Consider the following 19,206-nt stretch of genomic DNA (forward strand, 5'->3'; position numbering starts at 1 on the left):
ATTCCACACGGCTCCGGGGGTTAATAAAGGCCTTCTGAAGAGAAATGATGCATTTGTGTAAAAAAATCCACATTAAACAAGTTATGAAGTAAAATATGTAGCTTCCGCCAGATTGCGTTCTGCGACTAATCTTTATTGACATTTGTTGTCGATGATTATCATTATCATTTATTATTGATTTTTATCGATTAGTTGTTGCAGCCCTATTAATGAACGTAAACAGAGCTCTAGTTGTACCACCTGACTGCTGCAGATTAATTCCAGCATTGACAGTTTTGAGATAGAAACACATAAATCCGAGTCTGAGGACGTGAATAGTTCTGTGTAGAACATCACACATTACCATCTCGTTATTACGGTTACGACATGGCGTAAACGCAGCATAAACTTGTTGTTTTAGTTCAGGAGGAACTGTAAAAGGCGGCTGCTGTTTGTTTGTGGCACTCCGTGACTGTCCAGTAGGTGGCGGTAATGCAACAACAATAAACCTAAGAAGAAGAAAGAGAAGCATCACATACGGTGCGTTCCAAATGGATTATATCGCCCTCCGAAGGGCACTTCGGAGTGAAAATAATCATGGCCGCCATATTGAAGGGTCGTTCCAAACCAAAGTGCTCAAAACTGGCCACTTCAAAGGGCCCTTCGGATTTCGAAGGGTACAACTGATGGACACTTCGGGCCCCCATGATTGTTTGCACATGGGTACAGGAGGCTCGGAATTAAATTTTAACTATAAATATAGTATGTTTCTATACTATTGAATATTTATACGAGTAAGATTTGGTACATTAATATGGTCAAAAGATTTGTACTTTGTACTTCAACAAAAATACTTTACAGCTCCCTTAATCAGTCCATTCAAATGTTTAAAATTCATAGATACAATATACAATATGGTGCGATAAACCAAAAATAAATAAATAAATAAACTAATGTTAAACAAAGGGTGCAGCATGCACAATCTACTCCTCCTTGATTGTCACGTTAAGATGACACAGAAGTGCGTTCCAAAAAAATATTTTTTTTTGACCCCTACACCCTTCATCCCTTCGAAGCTCTCACTCCGGAGAGTAAACCCTTCAAAGGGATTAGGGCATAGGGATGAGCCCTTCCGAATGGAACGCAGAGATAATTTCCAGAGAAAAGTAGCTACAGTTACTGTGGCGCAACGGACAAAAAAAATACATACTGTAGTTTTAAGGTCACATTCATAACACCTGATTTTAGGGTTAATTCCCAATTTGTGTCCATTTCGGGCGTTAACACTAATACACCAAATAATACACACACAGCTGAGTCAATTGTGAAAATTAATAGAACAGCACCTACAGAAAACAGTCAGACAAAACTAATAACTGAGAGAGCATTTTCAGTTTTCTCTATTAAAAACCATTTTAGTTTCAGACTCTTTGCACATTTTAATGCTGCCAGTGTTATAAAAACTGTTGAATTAATATTTAAACTTTGCAGAAGCACAAGAAACTAATTCTGTACCATGCTAATGAAAAGAGACAACATCTGAATTGCATGAAATTTTCCTAGTTTGCTTTTAACTATGGAACCATTTAAATACATTTGTTTTTCAACTTAAATCTATCTCAATCTGCATTCTTGAGGCTCCTGCACTTGTCATTAAGCGTCTGTCTTGCGCTCGCCTTCTGCCTCTCAAAAGCTTCATCTATTTGAACAGTCTTGTGTTTTAGACAGGTGTATTAAAGGACTGCAGTGAATGTCTGAGATATGAGAGTAGTTATCTGACTGTGTGCTGAGAGCTGTAGATTGTCTAGTGCTGTCGAGTTAGAGTGCTTTCTAACATCTGTCAACACAAACAAATTAAAGCCCTTTTCAAACCCCTTCATTCAAAGAGATGGTAGTTAGACCAGCCTGAAGAAGATCTAGAGCCGATCAGTACACAAGCGCCCTTCATTATAGAGAGAGAAAACTATAATGGGAAGACAATGACAGAAACTGGTTTAAAAACCTTTTATTTTATTATTTTTTTATACATGTATATATATAATGCCTGTCTGACCTATCTGTCTATGATTTTGTTAAATGTTTTCTTGTATTTATTTAGATGTTTGTTTGTTTGTTTGTTTGTTTGTTTCCAAAGCTATGCTGTAATCAAGTTTTCCACAGTTAGTCAAATTACAGCCCATCTTTCCCATCACTGACCTCATTTATTCAAATCAAGGCTTTAGAAGGAAGTTATGGTCTTGTTATGTTTTTCTAGAGAAATAAAATGTTATTTAGCATGACATGGCGCTCAAAGGAATGTAATATCATGATAATATCATGGCACTTTTTGTTTTATTTCAAAGTTTTTTACCTACAGTATTTATAATGATGTGAAGTACTCCCAAAAGCTATAGGTAACTATCAAAATGAGCAGAGTATTACAATATGATCAAGAAACGATAGTAGCATGTGCTGAGGATTTGGCCATATTATATAATACCTTATGTCAGCAAATGTCAGTTCTTTGAAACAGTACAACAGCCCTTTTTTTCTCTTCACGTGTGTACAGTATGTATGTTAATGGTATTGCTGAAAGCTAATTGTGATGACAAGGATGTCATTGTGCTCTGTCATGATCAGTAAAGCTCAGTGAGTTTGACTGAAGCCACAAAATTTGAGTTTGGCTCTTCACTTTCCAATGTGTGACCTGCAAACTTTCCACAGAGCTGTCACAACTTCACCCTGAAGAATAACAGTAAGGTAAGAGAAGAAAGATTACATGTAGGTTTAAATGTATTTAAACAAATATTACACAGAAATAATTGTAAATATTTAAATGTTTGGATTATGAATGTATTTTGGCCAACATGTGTTTTTATAGACTATTTTAACAAGAAGATGAGCCTTTCACACGTGTTTATATTATATTTAATGTTTTAATTGATTTGCCTGTTTGTATTTGATCTGTTTATGTCTGTATCCACAGAGTTGAAGATATGAAACTTCTGCTACTTCTGATCATGATTTATGGAGTGGATGGACAAATAAGGAGAGATTCAATTCAAACACAAATCTCTGACACCACTTCACAAAAGAAGGAACTCACCCCTAGTAAGTTCTTGAAATCCTCCTGAAATCATTATTATTATTAGACTTCAGATCTCAGTATTGAGACAGTAGTGTGATGTTGCTTTTTACATCACCTTCAAGAAATTAGTTTACATAAAATCTGCACATTTATGATTCACTTTGCACAATTTTGTAACATACAGTACTGTTCAAAAAATTAAGATTTTTAAAAATGATTTTGAAAGTCTTTTCTGCTCAGTGGGGCTGCATTTATTTGATCAAAAATACAGTAAAATTGCGAAATATTTTTACAATATAAAGTAACTGTTTTCTATTGTGATATATTTTAAAATGTAATTTATACCTGTGATCAAAGCTGATTTTTCAGCATCATTACTCCAGTCTTCAGTAAACTGATTATTTACAGTAAAACAGAAAATAATCTTAATTATTTCAAACTTGAGACTAGTACTGTTCATAACAACAAATTAATTTAGCAAATTTCAAGCTAATCATTTTTCGTTTGTATTTTTCCTTGTTTAAATGCAATCAAAATAAACATTTTTACTTTGAAATTTAACAATAAGTGAATTAAGTGGTTAATCATAACAAAACCTATACCAAATAAGAACTTGAAACAAACCTGTAAGTGTGGAAAAAAGATGTAAAGTGTCTGATTGCTTACGGTCATTTTTCTCTTCATCTATTTTAGTGACAAATACAGCATTCAATGCCTGGTGTAAAAAAGAAATGGGTGATTTCTTGAAAACTGATTGCGTCTATACAGCATTCAACGGCTGGTGTAAAAAAGAAATTGATGATTTCTTGAACGCTGACTGCTCCTTACTGACACTGGCAACATGGAGATTTAAAACATTATGCCTAGGAGGACAACAAGAAGCTTTGGAAAAAATCACTAAGTAAACACAGTACCAATCTTCTTTTTTTTTTTAAAAAATAAAATGTGTAAATCTTGTGCTGATTTGGTTGTTTCCCTGTTAATGGCAACATTGTGCAGAAAGGAGAAGGAATGCATACACAGCATTTTAAAAACAACGAAGGAATCAAAGACCTACCATTTTGCGGATTTCGCTTTGACTGTGATTTTGATGAACAAGCAAACAAACAAGGCAGACAATTGTGTACCAATCACTGCTCCAAGTGTAAGACTCTTCTCAAAAGATGTAAAAGACAGATGACATTATTTATTAAAGACTTTAAGATGACACTGAGACTATGTAACAGGTTACAGCTTAATGTTTTGACACAGCTTAAAAAGGTTACATAAAATATATATTAGAGTTTTCATATCATAGCCTTTGTAAGGGTTAAGGATGCAGTTAAATGACTTCATTCATTTGTTTTCATTTTATTTAAGGTGTCTAAAAAAACTCAAACAATACAGACAATGATCCCAGTGGAGCCTTTCCAGAATGTCCCTGAGGACCAGCAGAAAGTTGGAGTAGTTACCTACGATTCCAATATGCAGTTTAATGTAACATTTTTCATTTGCTCTTCTAACTGTTTTATAAGACAATTAAACCTGATCTTAAGCTCTTACTCTTATATAACCTGCCTGTCTGTGCTTGTGTGTTCACAGATGAATAATTCTATAATGTCCCAAGTCATACGGATTGAAGTTCCTGGACGTGACACTGTGAAGCTGAATTCGACCAATCCACTTATAATACATTTCCCAGTCAATAATTACACAAATCACACAAACGTAAGCATAGCATACCTTTTCAAATTTTCTCAAAATTCCCAAAACATTTTATTAATTTGTTAACTCTGTTTTTCTGTTGATATCCACAGACAAGCTACATATATTCCTGTCAATACTATGATGAACACGGTGAGTTGGAATTAAAGGAATAGTTCACTCAAAAATGAAAACTGTCATCATTTACACACCCTCATGTCATTCTTAACCCATGTGCTATTTATTTATTTTTTGAAGAATCTTCCTGCAGTTCTTTTTCAACAGTTCATATGTGTCAAGCTTCAAAAACATCAAAAATTATTTAAAAGTATCATAAAAAGGGCCTATATTCTGAGTCAAACTGAGTGGAATTTATTCACTGAATATTCTGCTGTGTGCTGGTAATTTTTAAATTTCATTCACACCCAAAAGCATTTATATATGGCACCTTTAAGGCTGGTTTAACTTACAAAAGTAAGTTACCTGGTTACCTTAAAATTTTGAGTTCACTGAAATAAAAAATTTGATTTAATACAATGAAGGTGATTGGTTTAAAGAGTTAGTTCACTCAACATTGAAAATTGTCATTTATTACTCACCCTCATGTCGTTCCACACCCATAAGACCTTCGTTTATCTTCAGAACACAAATTAAGATATTTTTGATAAAATCCAATGGCTCAGTGAGGCCTCCATTAAGCCTCCGTCTCTTCATTAAGGTTGAACCACTGTAGTCACATGAATATGTCTTTAGTAGCTTTCTGGGCATTGAAAAAGGAAATGATCTTGCTGGCAATGCAGCCATCGGATTTTATCAAAATTATCTTAATGTGTGTTCTGAAGATGAACGAAGGTCTTACGGGTGTGGAACGGCATGAGGGTGAGTAATTAATGACAGAATTTTCATTTTTGGGTGAACTAACCCTTTAATCAACAGAAACTCAAAATATGATGTTATCTGAACCACATTAATTATCTAAGTTGATTTGACAAAAGAACAAATGTTGTGATAACTCATGAAAATTATTTTTTACAGTGTATAATGATAGCTATATTAGCACACAGTCGTCCCTTTGTGAAAAAGTAGTACACTTTGGCATACTTTTAAACAATATATTTGAGAAAAATATACTTAAGTACAAAATGAAAGTAATGCTTGTGACACTTATTTTTTCCCCACTTATTTATTTATATGTAATTCCATAATTACTTATATTAAATCTCTTAAATGGTTAAATTTCCTTCTGAATATACTGATAAACATTTGTGGTAAAATAAAGTGTAGTTTAATGTAATTTCTATTGAAATTATGTATATTTGTAATGGCACCTTTGTCATGATGAATTTGGAAATTATTACATTTAAATAACTTTAAGTGTTATATATATCTAATATTTAATAACACGCTGCACTTAAAAAAAAAAAAAAATATATATATATATATATATATATATATATATATATCCATGTGCTTTAGTATGTTAGTCAACACATTAAAATAAGTGTACTTCTTTAATGCATGACAAAAGAATATTAAAAGAATATGAAGTAAAAATTTTAACTTGACATTATGAAAATTGATCTTTCTATCATGACAGTGTAGGCTTATACTTAAGGGGCCTTTTGTTTCATCAAAATTTCAAGATTTGAGCTACACTATAAGCACACTTCTTTTTCACAAAGGTTATGTCACATGCTGCTTAAAGGCTGGTACATTCTGATTGGCTGTCAGTGTTTTAATCATTAATCAGTTGGTAAAATTGGTTCTGAAAGCACCAAGCATACCTCTGTGTCATTATCGTTAGAACTGTGGTGTGGATTTCCCTGTTCTCATAGAATAAATCATGACATTTAAAAATAATAATGACATTTTTATTTTTTAGGTGAACTACCCCTTTAAAATTAGCGCTCAAATGATATATGAGCATTACTACATAAATTATTATTATTATTATTGTTATTATTGTGCCAAAATGTATTTAATTCACATGGAATATGTAGGAAACAACACCTGGAAAACGGATGGCTGTAACACCACTCAGCTCAGTGATAATCTTGTGGAGTGCTCCTGTAATCACATGACCCCGTTTGCTGTGCTTCTAGTGAGTACTGAGTCAATAATCCAGGGCATTACTAGAAATCATGCTGTGCTGGTATTATTTTCATTTAATTTAATTTCCCTTCTTCACTCTGATTAGGTTGAGGTGATTAATATTGATGAACGCCAGTGGGAAATCTTGTCATACATCAGCTACGTTGGCTGCGGTCTGTCTGCAATCTTTTCTGCTTGCTCTGTCTTGTCATTCATTTTCAACAGGTGCTGTTCCTTCTTTTTTCATATAAATAATCTGTGCTTTGATTCACATTATTCTTTACACTGATATCAAGAGTATGCATATAAACTCATCAAAGCCAAAGATGTATTTACAGTGGGTGCCAAAAATGCAAACAATACTAGTCAAAATTTTGGAATAATTCAGATTTTTTTTTTTTGTTTGCTTGTTTTGTGGGGTTTTTTTTTTGGAAAGAAACTCTCTTATGCTCACCAAGGCTGCATTTATGAGCATTGCAATTGAAGTCGAGAGTTATGCTCTCTCCCGAATCCTTCTTTTCACCCCTCCTGAATGTAAATGTGCTTTTATGTCTGGTTAGGATTAGGGTTGTTGCAGGTGAAGAGGTTGGGCATTACCACCTCTTCCACCTGCCGCCCTTCCTAGTTCAAGATGGACTGTTTACAGAGGAGAAGTGGATATATCTGAGATTGCATCCCACTTTCCTTCTCTGTTGCCCTCTCCGGTACTGAGAGTATGGAGGTAGTGCTTCCTCTGTATTCACATATAAATAGACAGCGGGCCCTCATCGGTCGCCACCTGGTGGTAGCGATGTGCTCACTCTGTAATTGTATATAATAGGATAGTATAAAGGAGGATAGTGAGCAATACTCATTTTTTTCTCATCTGTTGCCCTCTCCGGCTTGGAGTTTAGAGGAAACATCAGTTTGCTTCTCTTGAAATCACATTCTCATGATTAAAACATGGAATATGTAAACAGCGCTATTGCACTTCCATTGGGAAGAGGAAGAGTGGGCATGACCGCTAGTAGAATCGTACCTTCTTAAGTGTCATCCATTCTGAGATGATAAGGAGTAATTGGCTGACTGATCATAAAAAGTGGTCATTGTCACCTTAGTTGCCCACTCTCTGTGCCAGGAATGGGCAACCATCAGCCGATTAAGGGCCAGTCTGCTCTCTCAGGGTTTGTCTCAATCAGCTCCCCAGGTCGTGAGTCAGTATATCGTGTACATGAATTTGGGCAATGGTAAGGACAGTAAGGATCCTGGCTCACTACACTTTGGGACACTGATGGTGACGTGACAACATCCTCAATAGCCGCTTTTACACTGTTGGGCCAGTGCAAGCTTTCAATGGGCTGGGCTGGGCTAATAGCCTCGGACCTGTAGCATCGTAAGTGAAAGTGGGTTTTGAGCTAAAATGATTTTTTAAATCTGATGTTAGCTGGTATATGAAATCATCCACGGTGCTGCCATCTCCAGACTCAGATAAACTCTTTTTTTTCGTAACCGAGCTGGCCTGCTTTGGACCAAGGTATTCTGTGGGCCAAAAAACCCTAGCCATTGGCCCCAAGGAAGCCCCGACGAGGCACAATCAAGCCCCGGAAGTAACAGTGGAAACGCGACCGGCCCTGGCACGCACTAGTACGCCCACTTTAGGCCCAACAGTGAAAACACAGCTATTGTACAACATTACTACTGGTATTTATGAGCAACAGCCGAACTGATATTTTTCTGACATTTATTTTTTTAATGTTAAAATACTCGGCTCACGTGATTTATATTTCACGTTTCAGAATTTCCCTTAAGGGAGTATAGTGCATGCTCCTTGGTTTTCACTGTGCATTGTGGGACTTTTCAGTGGCCGAACGTTTCAGTGCACTGGAAGGATTTTGCAATTGAGACAGCCTTTAAAATGGCCGACTCCCTGATCAGTGCCCTGACTACTGAACTGGGGAGCTGATTGAGACACACCTACAGTAGCCTGGTTTGCACTGGAGGTAATAGCCTGATGGGATTATGTTGGCTCATTCCCTAGGTGACCTGACTATCAGGTAGAGAGCTTCCCTAGAAGTTCAGCTTGGAGGTGTTGGCAGTCTAGTGTCAAAGCGCCCTTTTGATGGTCGCTCTACTCCCAGGCTTCCTGAAAGCACTTTTACTATTTCTTCCTTAGGTAGAGCAGGCAGTTGAGAGAGCACGGCTCTCTCCTGAGGCCTCTCCCAGTCCTTAAAGGGATAGTTCACCCAAAAATGAAAATTATGCCATGATTTACTCACCCTCAAGCCATCCTAGGTGCATATGACTTTCTTCTTTCAGACAAACACAATCAGTTATATTAAAAAATATCTTTGCTTTTCCAAGCTTTATAATGGTAGTGAATGGTGCTTATGTTTTTGAAATCCAAAAAAGTGCATCCATCCATCATAAAAGTAATCTCCAGGGGGGTTAATAAAGGCCTTTTGAGGCAAATCGATAGGTTTTTGTAAGAAAAATATCCATACTTAAAACTTTATAAACTAAAATAATTAGCTTCCGGCAGATGACCGTACATATACTACACAAGTTGACGTGCACCACAATTTGGCCATTACTAATTACTGGGGGGGGACTTGTTCCCCCAATGTCTAAGGTGATTACGGCCATGCTGTAAAATGAAGTGCTACCCAAAAGTACAGGACTTTTCAACCTTGATGAGCATAAGAGACTTTATTCAAAAACAATATAACATAATTATTCCAAACTTTTGACCATTAGTGCACGTGTGTTTCTCAGGAACTCAAGGGCAGAAGTGTCCAACAGAATCCATGTGTCTCTGAGTGGCGCTCTCTTTCTCCTCAACATCAGCTTCATGCTCAGCGAATGGGCTGCCACACTGAGTGCCAAAGAATTCTGTGTGTTTATCGCTGTGATGATACACTACAGCCTGCTGAGTTGTTTCACCTGGATGGCTGTTGAAGCCTTGCATCTGTACCTTCTTCTCATCAGAGTGTTCAACATTTACGTCAAGTACTACATGACCAAGTTGTCCCTGATCGGATGGGGTGAGTATAACAACATAAAATCACTGCAGCCAAAGTATCTAAGGACAATTTTAACGTCAGTAGAAACCGTGTTCGCAACCCAATTACTTTCTTAATATAGAATATTTCATAATGAATTGGGATATTTGATGAGAAAAGGTGTAGGACTTGACCAGTTTTATATCTATGACAATATCAGAGGTGGCTAGAAGGAAAGGATAGAAAAGGGATTTGTGACAACAGATGATTAAAAATGTAATTAAAGGTGCTAAAGAGGATCTTTTCGTTGACTGAGAAACCAAAGACTGTTACTGAGTTTTTGAAATGAGCGCATGCGTAAGAACAACCCCCCTCCTTCACAGCTCATTTCGAGGGAACGCCTCCCAAAACTCGTGCACGAGTATAGGAACACGAGTGTTTACCACCGGCATTCGCTGTGTCGTGTTAGTGGATTCATTATGTCAGACTCACCGCAGGTAACTCATAATCTGCAGTTGTTACTCCTGTCTCCTGACAAAAACATTGCATGCGGCGCCTGTGGAGTGTGGAAAGTTACTGGAGCGCGCAGCCACGCGTCTCTCACAAGGAACGTCACGGCAGTGATTGACAAGCCAGAGGGCCAATCGTTTACGCGATTGGCTGATGTTTTTAAGGCCCTACCTCGTGCACAGATGATGTATATTAATATTATTCCTTTCAGTGCACCTAATAAATAGTCTTTTATCAGTTAGTAAAGACAGTTTCAAGTAATATTGCAAAAATGTATAAAACAAAACATCCTCTTTAGCACCTTTAAGAGGTAGAGAAGTTATAAACATAAAAACAATAAACATTACAATTTTTATTTGATGAAAGATTACAATTTTCTGTGTTCTTTGGAATAATGTGCAAGGATTAATCATTCACTTTAAGACCAGGAATATGTGCAACAAATGTAAATAGATTAAATTTTGATTCCACATTGTCCCTACTTTAACATGTTAACTTTTTGAGCATAGATCTGATAATGACATTTTCATCTAACATTGTTGTAAATCTTGAAAGCTTTGGAACACAGTTTGGTCTCAAATGACATTCAGTTCCCCTCTCTGGATGTAATGGGTGGAGCTTGATCTAGGTATGTTTAGGGTTAGGGTGTGGCTGGACCTTTAAGCTCCACCCATCTAGAGAGGGGGACTGGATATCAAGCTCCACCCATTGGGTTTGCAGTGAGCAGCCTCTCAGAATAGAGCTTTCTGTAAGATTTTGTTTGGGTGCAGTATCAAACTTTTCCACTAGATGACCTCCAGGCTCCATTGGCGGTCCATATCAGGAGTGGACACTATTTCCCTAAATGGTTTGAGAGGGTTGTTAGTTCACATATTTCTTTATGTAGTGTTTATTTAGGTTTTAAAAATGTTTAGACACAATTAAAATGTATGTTATCTTTTGAACTGAGGTTTATACTGATCTTTGCATGATTTTTAAAATTGTTATTTTATAATGATGTCTTATAAACTTGCCTTGTTTACTGGTCACAAATGAATAAATTACTATTGCTATGTCATGTCTATCAAAAATCACCAAATTTTGAAAAATTAAAGCTTTCCAATGGCATACAGTTTGTCAAGATTAGTAAGGTTTACAATGGCACAAAGACTCAGACCACGACTCTATAATACTAGAAACCTAAAAAACGATGATTGTGGTGGCTCATCCTGTGATTTTTCCTCTTGACAGGAATCCCTGCTGTTGTTATTGGAAGTTTGCTGTCAATTCATATCACTCGTCCTATATATGGCACTAAGGATGTGACGTTAGCAAATTCTAATGCAACAAATGCAGTGTGAGTGCTCGCTTTATAACTTAATCTTTTCATTTTTTAGCTTGCTTTTAGCTCTGTGTTTATTAACCTTTAGCCTTGTTTATTGTATTTTGTACAGTTGTTGGATCACAGAGCCTTTCATCCTGTATGGAGTGAACCTTCCCTACTTCACCGTCGTATTCATGTTCAATTTAGCAGTCCTAATCACAGTGTCCAGACAGATCTTTAAGCTAAAGCAAGTGGAGAAAAAGAAGCACAAGATAATCCCAGTGAAGGACGCGGGCACAGTGCTGGGCCTCATGTGTCTGCTGGGTACATCATGGGGTTTGGTCTTTCTTAGCTCTGGATATACCAACTACCCTATACTCTACCTGTTCTGCATTTCAAATACATTGCAAGGTAGGTTTACGCTTAATCATAATCTATGATCCCTTCCACCTATTTTAATGCAATTTTTGGGATATCGGCAGTGCTTAAAGTGGAAAAAATAGTGTCAGTGCTCACCAAAAGGGGGCAGGGCTTTGTTGTTGGGGGCGGGGTTATAGGGGGATTAGTTGTCTCGGTTGCAAGGGCGTAGTTTTGGTTTGAACATTGGGGGGTTGAATTGTGAACCGTTTAACAAAATGGTCTTTTGCAAAAAGGTCCAAACATGCAAATTGGTTGATAACTACAGGCTGCTTTATCGCAGTTATGTTAACTATCATTTGTATACAAAGTGCCGTAGAACGTCAATCTACCTTTACTTACATTTTCTTATACTGAACATGTCAATTTCCTGTCATCTCTTGGAATATCTAAAAGCCAGGTTTTTAGTAAATAATTCAAGAAGGTCCATACTTTAAAGCTCTTTTTAACTTGTACTCAGCCTTAAAAGTAACATAGTTCTAGAAATTGTTTAATTATAGCATTTGTTAGAGGATTTAATTACAAGATTGTTGATGGCTCCTCTTTGCATGCTTAGGCCAATCTTAAAGGGATAGTTCACCGCAAAATATGGGGATATATATCATATGTTATAATATAAATTTCAAGATCTTATACAAGTACTTTTTTTGCAATCATATCTTGAATTTTGTAGGTATTTTTTTAATTAATTTTAGTGACATTTTTGACACAATCCCTTGTTGATTTCTGACCTGGCACAATAACAAAATTAATGAAATTAGAAATTAGTTATTGATTGCATTTGAAGCAGTAAGTTTTACATCCAATCAAATTAATAATGTTAACAAAGAAATCACACAATGCAACGGCAAATTAGTGATATCCCTTCAGTTGTGGTCTTGAAGTAAAATCCTGAGTGTTTTTAGACTGGGACCAAGACAAGACAGAGACCAAATGCGGCTGAGACCAAGACAAAACCAAGACCTTCAAAAAATGGTCTTAAGACTGTTCTCGACACCAAGTCTCGAGTACAACACTAGCTGGTATGCAAGAAAAAGTGATGGTACAATGTTGATTAAAATAGAGAAGTGCCGGTACTGTTCACGTCGAGCACTGGATAGCCTATCGCATAAAAAAACTGGATGGAAACACCAAGATGTGCATAAATTCTAAAAATTTGCATTAAAAATGCATGCGCTCAATTACGGCAGATCTTTTTTGTTTTATCCAACAAGAAGACATGCACATAAACCACACATTTATCGAAGAAATCCCCTGATGCACAACAAAAAACTCATGTGACTGCCTCACCAGATGACGTGATTGGATGACTGGACTAACCAGCAAACCAACCAATGTTGGTTTGATCATGCTGAAATGCATGAAAGTTTATTGCATTTCGTCTGCGTGATACGTCGTTTATGATGTCTGAAAAAAGAGCCACAGTGGCTTTCCTGATTGCAGCAACGTCCATTTTTATTATATTTTGTACCAATTTCCCAGGAAGTGATGTTTTTGTTCTCTCACATGGGATGGAAATGGTACTTTATTGACAAATGTTTTGTGATATTATAATTTTGTGTAAATTCGCAACATTGGATGGAAATATAGCCTAACTATAGAACCATAGTGGAGGTTAAAAAAAAGAGAAATGTGAATGTTGTAAATGTTTTCTAATAATATAATAATACCGTTGAATTTCAACTTTATTTTTGGCAGGGTTTTCTATCTTTCTGTGGATGTTTCTGACAGCAAGGCCAGACAAACAGAAAGCAACTCATACCAAGTCTTTATCCACTGTGGACACCTTCCCCATTGAGAAACAAAGGGAAATAGCCCATGCCTAACATTTATTTACCAGACTGCTATCCTGCAACCAAAATGGCTAGGCTCAATAAATAGCTTGAGTTTTTATGGCTACATGCTATTGGAGTTTTATTGGGAAACCTGTCTAAAAACAATCTTTTTATTTTTATTTTTATTTTTTAAACAGAAAAAAGATCCATGTGGTGCCACTAGTGGCACAACAATTCGCATGCTGTGTCTGAAATCACCTTTATATCGCCTTATACAGTGGACTATTTCAAAGGGAAAACCATTTCTAACCATAGTGGACATTATCGAGTACACTCATTCAATCCCATAATGCACCACAATAACAAGAGCAACCCCCGGTATATACTCAACGGCTATAGAATACCCATAATGCACTGCGAAGACCCCCAATATACTTCAAGTGAAATCAAAGAACAAACTGGTGTGACGTCATTTAGTTCATTTAGAGTTTGTTTCAGTATTTTGAAACAGTTCACCAAAGCAAACTTTCCAAAAAAGTTTGCGCCATAGTAAACACTTTTAAACTGCCATTGCTCCATAGCAATTGTGTAATAAGTGAATTTTATTAAACTGGTTTCAGCCCTTAAGCGACTGAATGTCAGTGGGCGGGGCCTATGATGTGATGATGATGTAAAACCATTCATCAATGTCTTTCTCTGGAGGCAGTCACGTGCAAATTTATTTGCCCATGTGTCGTAACAGATCACGCAATATCAAAACGAGCTGTTTTTGGAGCTTGATTACATAAATGCTTTGTTTGTAACAAGGAGGATGTTTTAAGCAATGAAACCTGCAGCATGTTTTAATGGTACAAAGACTTATATGTTAAAAGAACAATGCAAATTTGATTTCTCAAGTCATGACCTCTTTAATTGTGTTTTTTTTATGTCTTTACCTTGTGAATCTTTTATAGTTGCTTGGGAGTATTTTTTCATATGGATATTGTGTAATATTGTATTGTCAATATTTGAGTGGCATTTCATGTATGAAAGTGCTATACAAATAAATGTTTATTTTATTATTATTATTATTATTACTATTACTAATGTATGTATAGTGAATGATAGTACAGGAGGTGATTTTATATATATTAGATGAAGGAAATCAGGGGTGGAGAACTATCCCTTTTAAAACAGCAAACAAGAAATACTTCTTGAACTTTTCTAAGAAATTAAACTTGAACTTTAGAGAGTTGTGAGTATTTCATTTGTACTGGTCATAGTAAATTATGGTAATTTATTTTTTCTTATACTGTATATTTCCTATACTGTTCATTGAGCATTTCATTTACATTTACCAATAAATCTGCAAGTCTAAAATGCTGAGTTCATGTGTGGGATTGTCAAGTCATTAGCAATACAAAAATACTGACGGCACTGTGATTCCAGCGAATGCATGAACTGATAAAACATTTACCCTGACTGAATACAATGCAAGTTGCCTTGTTTAGAAGTATCTGCCAAATGCATAAAAGTATACAGCATATTTAGATGGTAAAATGTTGGGGGGAAAGCAACATATGTGGGAAAAAAAAATTACTTTATTGGAGCGTGTAGTACATATAATTGTGTTCTGTGTTTTATTTTGAATTTCATGACATGATTTAAAATCTATGGGTTCATATCAACTTGTGTAATCCTAGAACTGCCTCAAAATCATCCATCCTCATTCAGCTTGTCGTGTCAGTCCTCATACTGCGTCATGTTAGTCAGTTAAAGCTATAATTCAGAACATTTGCATATCAGGAAAATGAACAGCCCCATAAGATATTTAAATGTCCAAACATCAACACGCAAACAGCCAATACAGAGACAGTGTCCTTCTGTTTCCTCATTAAAGCTGTCACGATGCAAATTCTGTTGTGGGCTCAAATTTTTAATACTTTTTGTCACATATTACCCCAAATAATGCAACAAATTATCCAATATTGGGACACTTCTGTTCATAGATCATAGGACTTAAAATGATTAGCCTATTTGTGAGCTGGTTTGAGTTAAAATGTCAGAGACTAAACTCTTCAACTACTTAACATCTGTTAAATTTGTTAAAACCTGTTAAATCTGTTAAAGCACTGGCATGCATTATGACAAAAGAATAAATGTCTTTGTTGCCGTCTAGTGGCTGGTAAAGAGAACATTGAGATCTAAAACTTTTTTTTTTTTTAATTAAATATTTTCATTTTAAATCTGATCTCTTCAGATCATCATATCATAAGGTGCGTCCCAATTCGTGTACTTATGCACTATTCTATGACGTTTTTAAGTATAAATAGTGCAAGTAGTGCGTTCACACTGAAAATTCCAAAAAGAAAAAGTACACTTTAAATACCCGGATGATGTACTAAATTAACAGAAAAAAACGAAGTGTGGAATGTTGGACACTTCATGCACTCGACTGACGCAGCTTTAATTATGTAGTGGAGGGGGAGGTGGTATCAAACTCCGATGTTAAATGACAAAATAACCTTATACAGTTCACGCACTACATGGATGAGTGCATAGTGCACAAGTACATAGTGTATAAGTGCATAGTGTATAGTGCGTCATTTGGGACGCAACTATAGAGATTTTAAGGTTGGCTTTATTCACTTGGTCCAGCAAGTAAATAAGAGCACCTTTTTAGTGCACTTTAGTTGCAGAATAGCCTACGCCATCAGCCATATATCACCCCACAAATACAAGCAGTTAGTTCACTTTCAAATGAAAATTACCCCCAGATTTACTCACCCTCAAGCCATTCTAGGTGTATATGACTAAAGCTTGGGCTAATTTTTTATTTGAAAGTGAACTAAATTTGAGAATAGACCTATGCCTTTAAAAAACCTATTTACCAAAGTTGAGTGCCAAACAATCACAAACAATTAGGACTACCGAGTGCATATAGGCCTACAGATCAAAAAATGAAACAGAATTTGTCGTCTGTTTGAAATTATATTTTAAAATTCCATTTTTTTGTGAATGAAGTACACAAAATGCACAAGAAAACAGTGAATGTTCACACAAAAAAGACAGAAAACATTTTCTTAAAGGGATAGTTCACACAAAAATGGGATGAAAAAGATATTGTTTAGTAAAAAAAAAGGTTTAAAATATTCATATTTTTCAGACCTGTCATTTCGTTTCAGAAGGCATTTATTGTATCCTGGGAATTCATGATGGCTGTTTTATTTATTTATTTATCTGAAGCATTAGCGTTTCAGAAGCTAATTACTTGCATTAATGGACTAAAAATCTTTGTGTTTATTTGGTTAAAAAAAAAAAAAAATCATACATCTGGGATGAGCCATGAGGGTGAGTAAATGATTCAAGCATTTTTATTTTGTGTGGACTATCCCTTTAATAACTATTTTTAGTGGTTCTCAGATTTTATTTTTTTAATGGTTTTGAATGGCATGAGGGTGAGGGTGAGAAGTCATTTTTTTACAACCAATGAAAGCCATTAGGCCAATAGGCAAATTCATTCAAATGTCGCCATTATTAATTTACATTGGATTCATTTGAATGGTTATTCATGTAATGTTTTTTTTTCCAGGAGACCAGGGGTCAATTCAAATTATTGATTTATTAATTTTCTCTATCTGTCTCTCAGGCCCCTTTTACACTAGTGTGTTTTCATTTTAAAATGCATAACTTTTGCTACGGTTATGTTTACACTACACAGATCTGGGGAATTTGGAGTCCAAGTCAACACCTCAGACTCGTTGTTGTGCTCCTCAAACCATTCCTGAACCATTTTTGCTTTGTGTCAGGAGCATTATCCTGCTGAAAGAGACCACAGACACCAGGGAATACCGTTTCTATGAAAGGGTGTACATGGTCTGCAACAATGCTTAGGTAGGTGGTACGTGTCAAAATAACATCCACATGGATGGCAGGACCCAAGGTTTCCCAGCAGAACATTGTCCAAAGCACCACACTGCCTCCGCCGGCTTGCCTTCTTCCCATAGTGCATCCTGGTGCCATGTGTTCCCCAGGTAAGAGACGCACACTCACCCGGCCATCCATGTGATGTAAAAGAAAACGTGATTCATCAGACCAGGCCACCTTCTTCCATCGCTCCATGGTCCAGTTCTGATGCTCACGTGTCACTGTTGGCTCTTTCGGCGGTGGACAGGGGTCAGCATGGGCACCCTGACTGGTCTGCAGCTATGCAGCTCCATACGCAACAAACTGATGCACTGTGTATGCTGACAACTTTCTATCAGAACCAGCATTAACTTCTTGAGCAATCTGAGCTACAGTAGATCGTCTGTTGGATTGGACCACACGGGCCAGCCTTCAATGAGTCTTGGTCGTCCATGACCCTGTCGCTGGTTCACCACTGTTCCTTCCTTGGAGCACTTTTGATAGATACTGACCACTGCAGACCAGAAACACCCCACAAGAGCTGCAGTTTTGGAGATGCTCTGACCCAGTCGTCTAGCCATCACAATTTGGTCCTTGTCAAACTCACTCAAATCCTTACGCTTGCCCATTTTCCTTGCTTCTAACACATCGACTTTGAGGACAAAATGTTCACTTGCTGCCTAATATATCCCACCCACTAACAGGTGCCGTGATGAAGAGATGATCAGTGTGATTCACTTCACCTGTCAGTGCTCATAGTGTTATGCCTGAACAGTGTATATACAGTATATGAACACCTCTAAAGTAAACTAAGCCTGGAACAGAACCTGCTCTGCAGCAGGTTATTTTCAGACAGTAAGTTGCTATGACAGACACCCTGCATCTCTGTCTCAGACAGCACAGACGGGCCGCCCACTGTCTGTGCACTAAATGTCTAATGCATATTGGGAACTGGAAAGTACATTTTTGATCTAGTGAGATCAAACTTCCTCAAATGGCACATATGAAGTAAATAAATCATGATTAATTGCTTATATGCAAGTCAGACTGTCTGACAGTCTTCCTGTCTAAGTGGGTGTTTCCTAACCAAAATAAGCTGCAGTATGCAAGCAGTCTAGTCGATGTGGACAAGATTCAAGAGACTACTGAAAAATCCCCCCTATGAATCCACAGACTGACAGGTGGTCTGGTGTGAACAAAAACAAACATGCAGTAAAAGACTGGAACAGTGTTTCCATGGAAGGGTTCTTCATCTTTATTAAGATCTGCATATTCAAACCTCAGACAAGGAAAGAAACACAACTTACTCTACCATCTCTACTACAGCCCTGTTTACACCTGCTATTAAGATGTGTTTTGGTCAATTGGATCACAAGTGGACACTCGTGATGATCTGAAAAAAACATTAAATTTACCCACACACAGACCCTCCCCTCGAAGAAATCAGGACAGAAGTGGTTGAAAGTGGACAAAAGAGACAAATTCAAATACCAGGTGTAAACAGGCATGTGTCTCTTT

At 36.7% G+C, this 19,206-nt stretch overlaps 1 protein-coding gene across 1 annotated transcript; it reads left to right on the forward strand.

Moving 5' to 3' along the window:
- The first annotated feature begins 2,252 nt into the window (after positions 1-2,252).
- Positions 2,253-15,312, forward strand: LOC125265764 (adhesion G-protein coupled receptor G5-like). Its single transcript, XM_048186202.1, has 13 exons — positions 2,253-2,718; positions 2,945-3,069; positions 3,740-3,947; positions 4,046-4,190; positions 4,406-4,522; positions 4,628-4,753; positions 4,843-4,882; positions 6,730-6,830; positions 6,927-7,045; positions 9,572-9,840; positions 11,539-11,644; positions 11,742-12,022; positions 13,727-15,312. The coding sequence occupies exons 2-13, from the start codon at positions 2,955-2,957 to the stop codon at positions 13,852-13,854; spliced, it is 1,755 nt and encodes a 584-aa protein (XP_048042159.1). The 5' UTR covers positions 2,253-2,718; positions 2,945-2,954; the 3' UTR covers positions 13,855-15,312.
- The last annotated feature ends 3,894 nt before the right edge of the window (positions 15,313-19,206 follow it).

The sequence above is a fragment of the Megalobrama amblycephala genome, linkage group LG3 (assembly GCF_018812025.1).
Source record: "Megalobrama amblycephala isolate DHTTF-2021 linkage group LG3, ASM1881202v1, whole genome shotgun sequence".
Lineage (NCBI taxonomy): Eukaryota > Metazoa > Chordata > Actinopteri > Cypriniformes > Xenocyprididae > Megalobrama > Megalobrama amblycephala.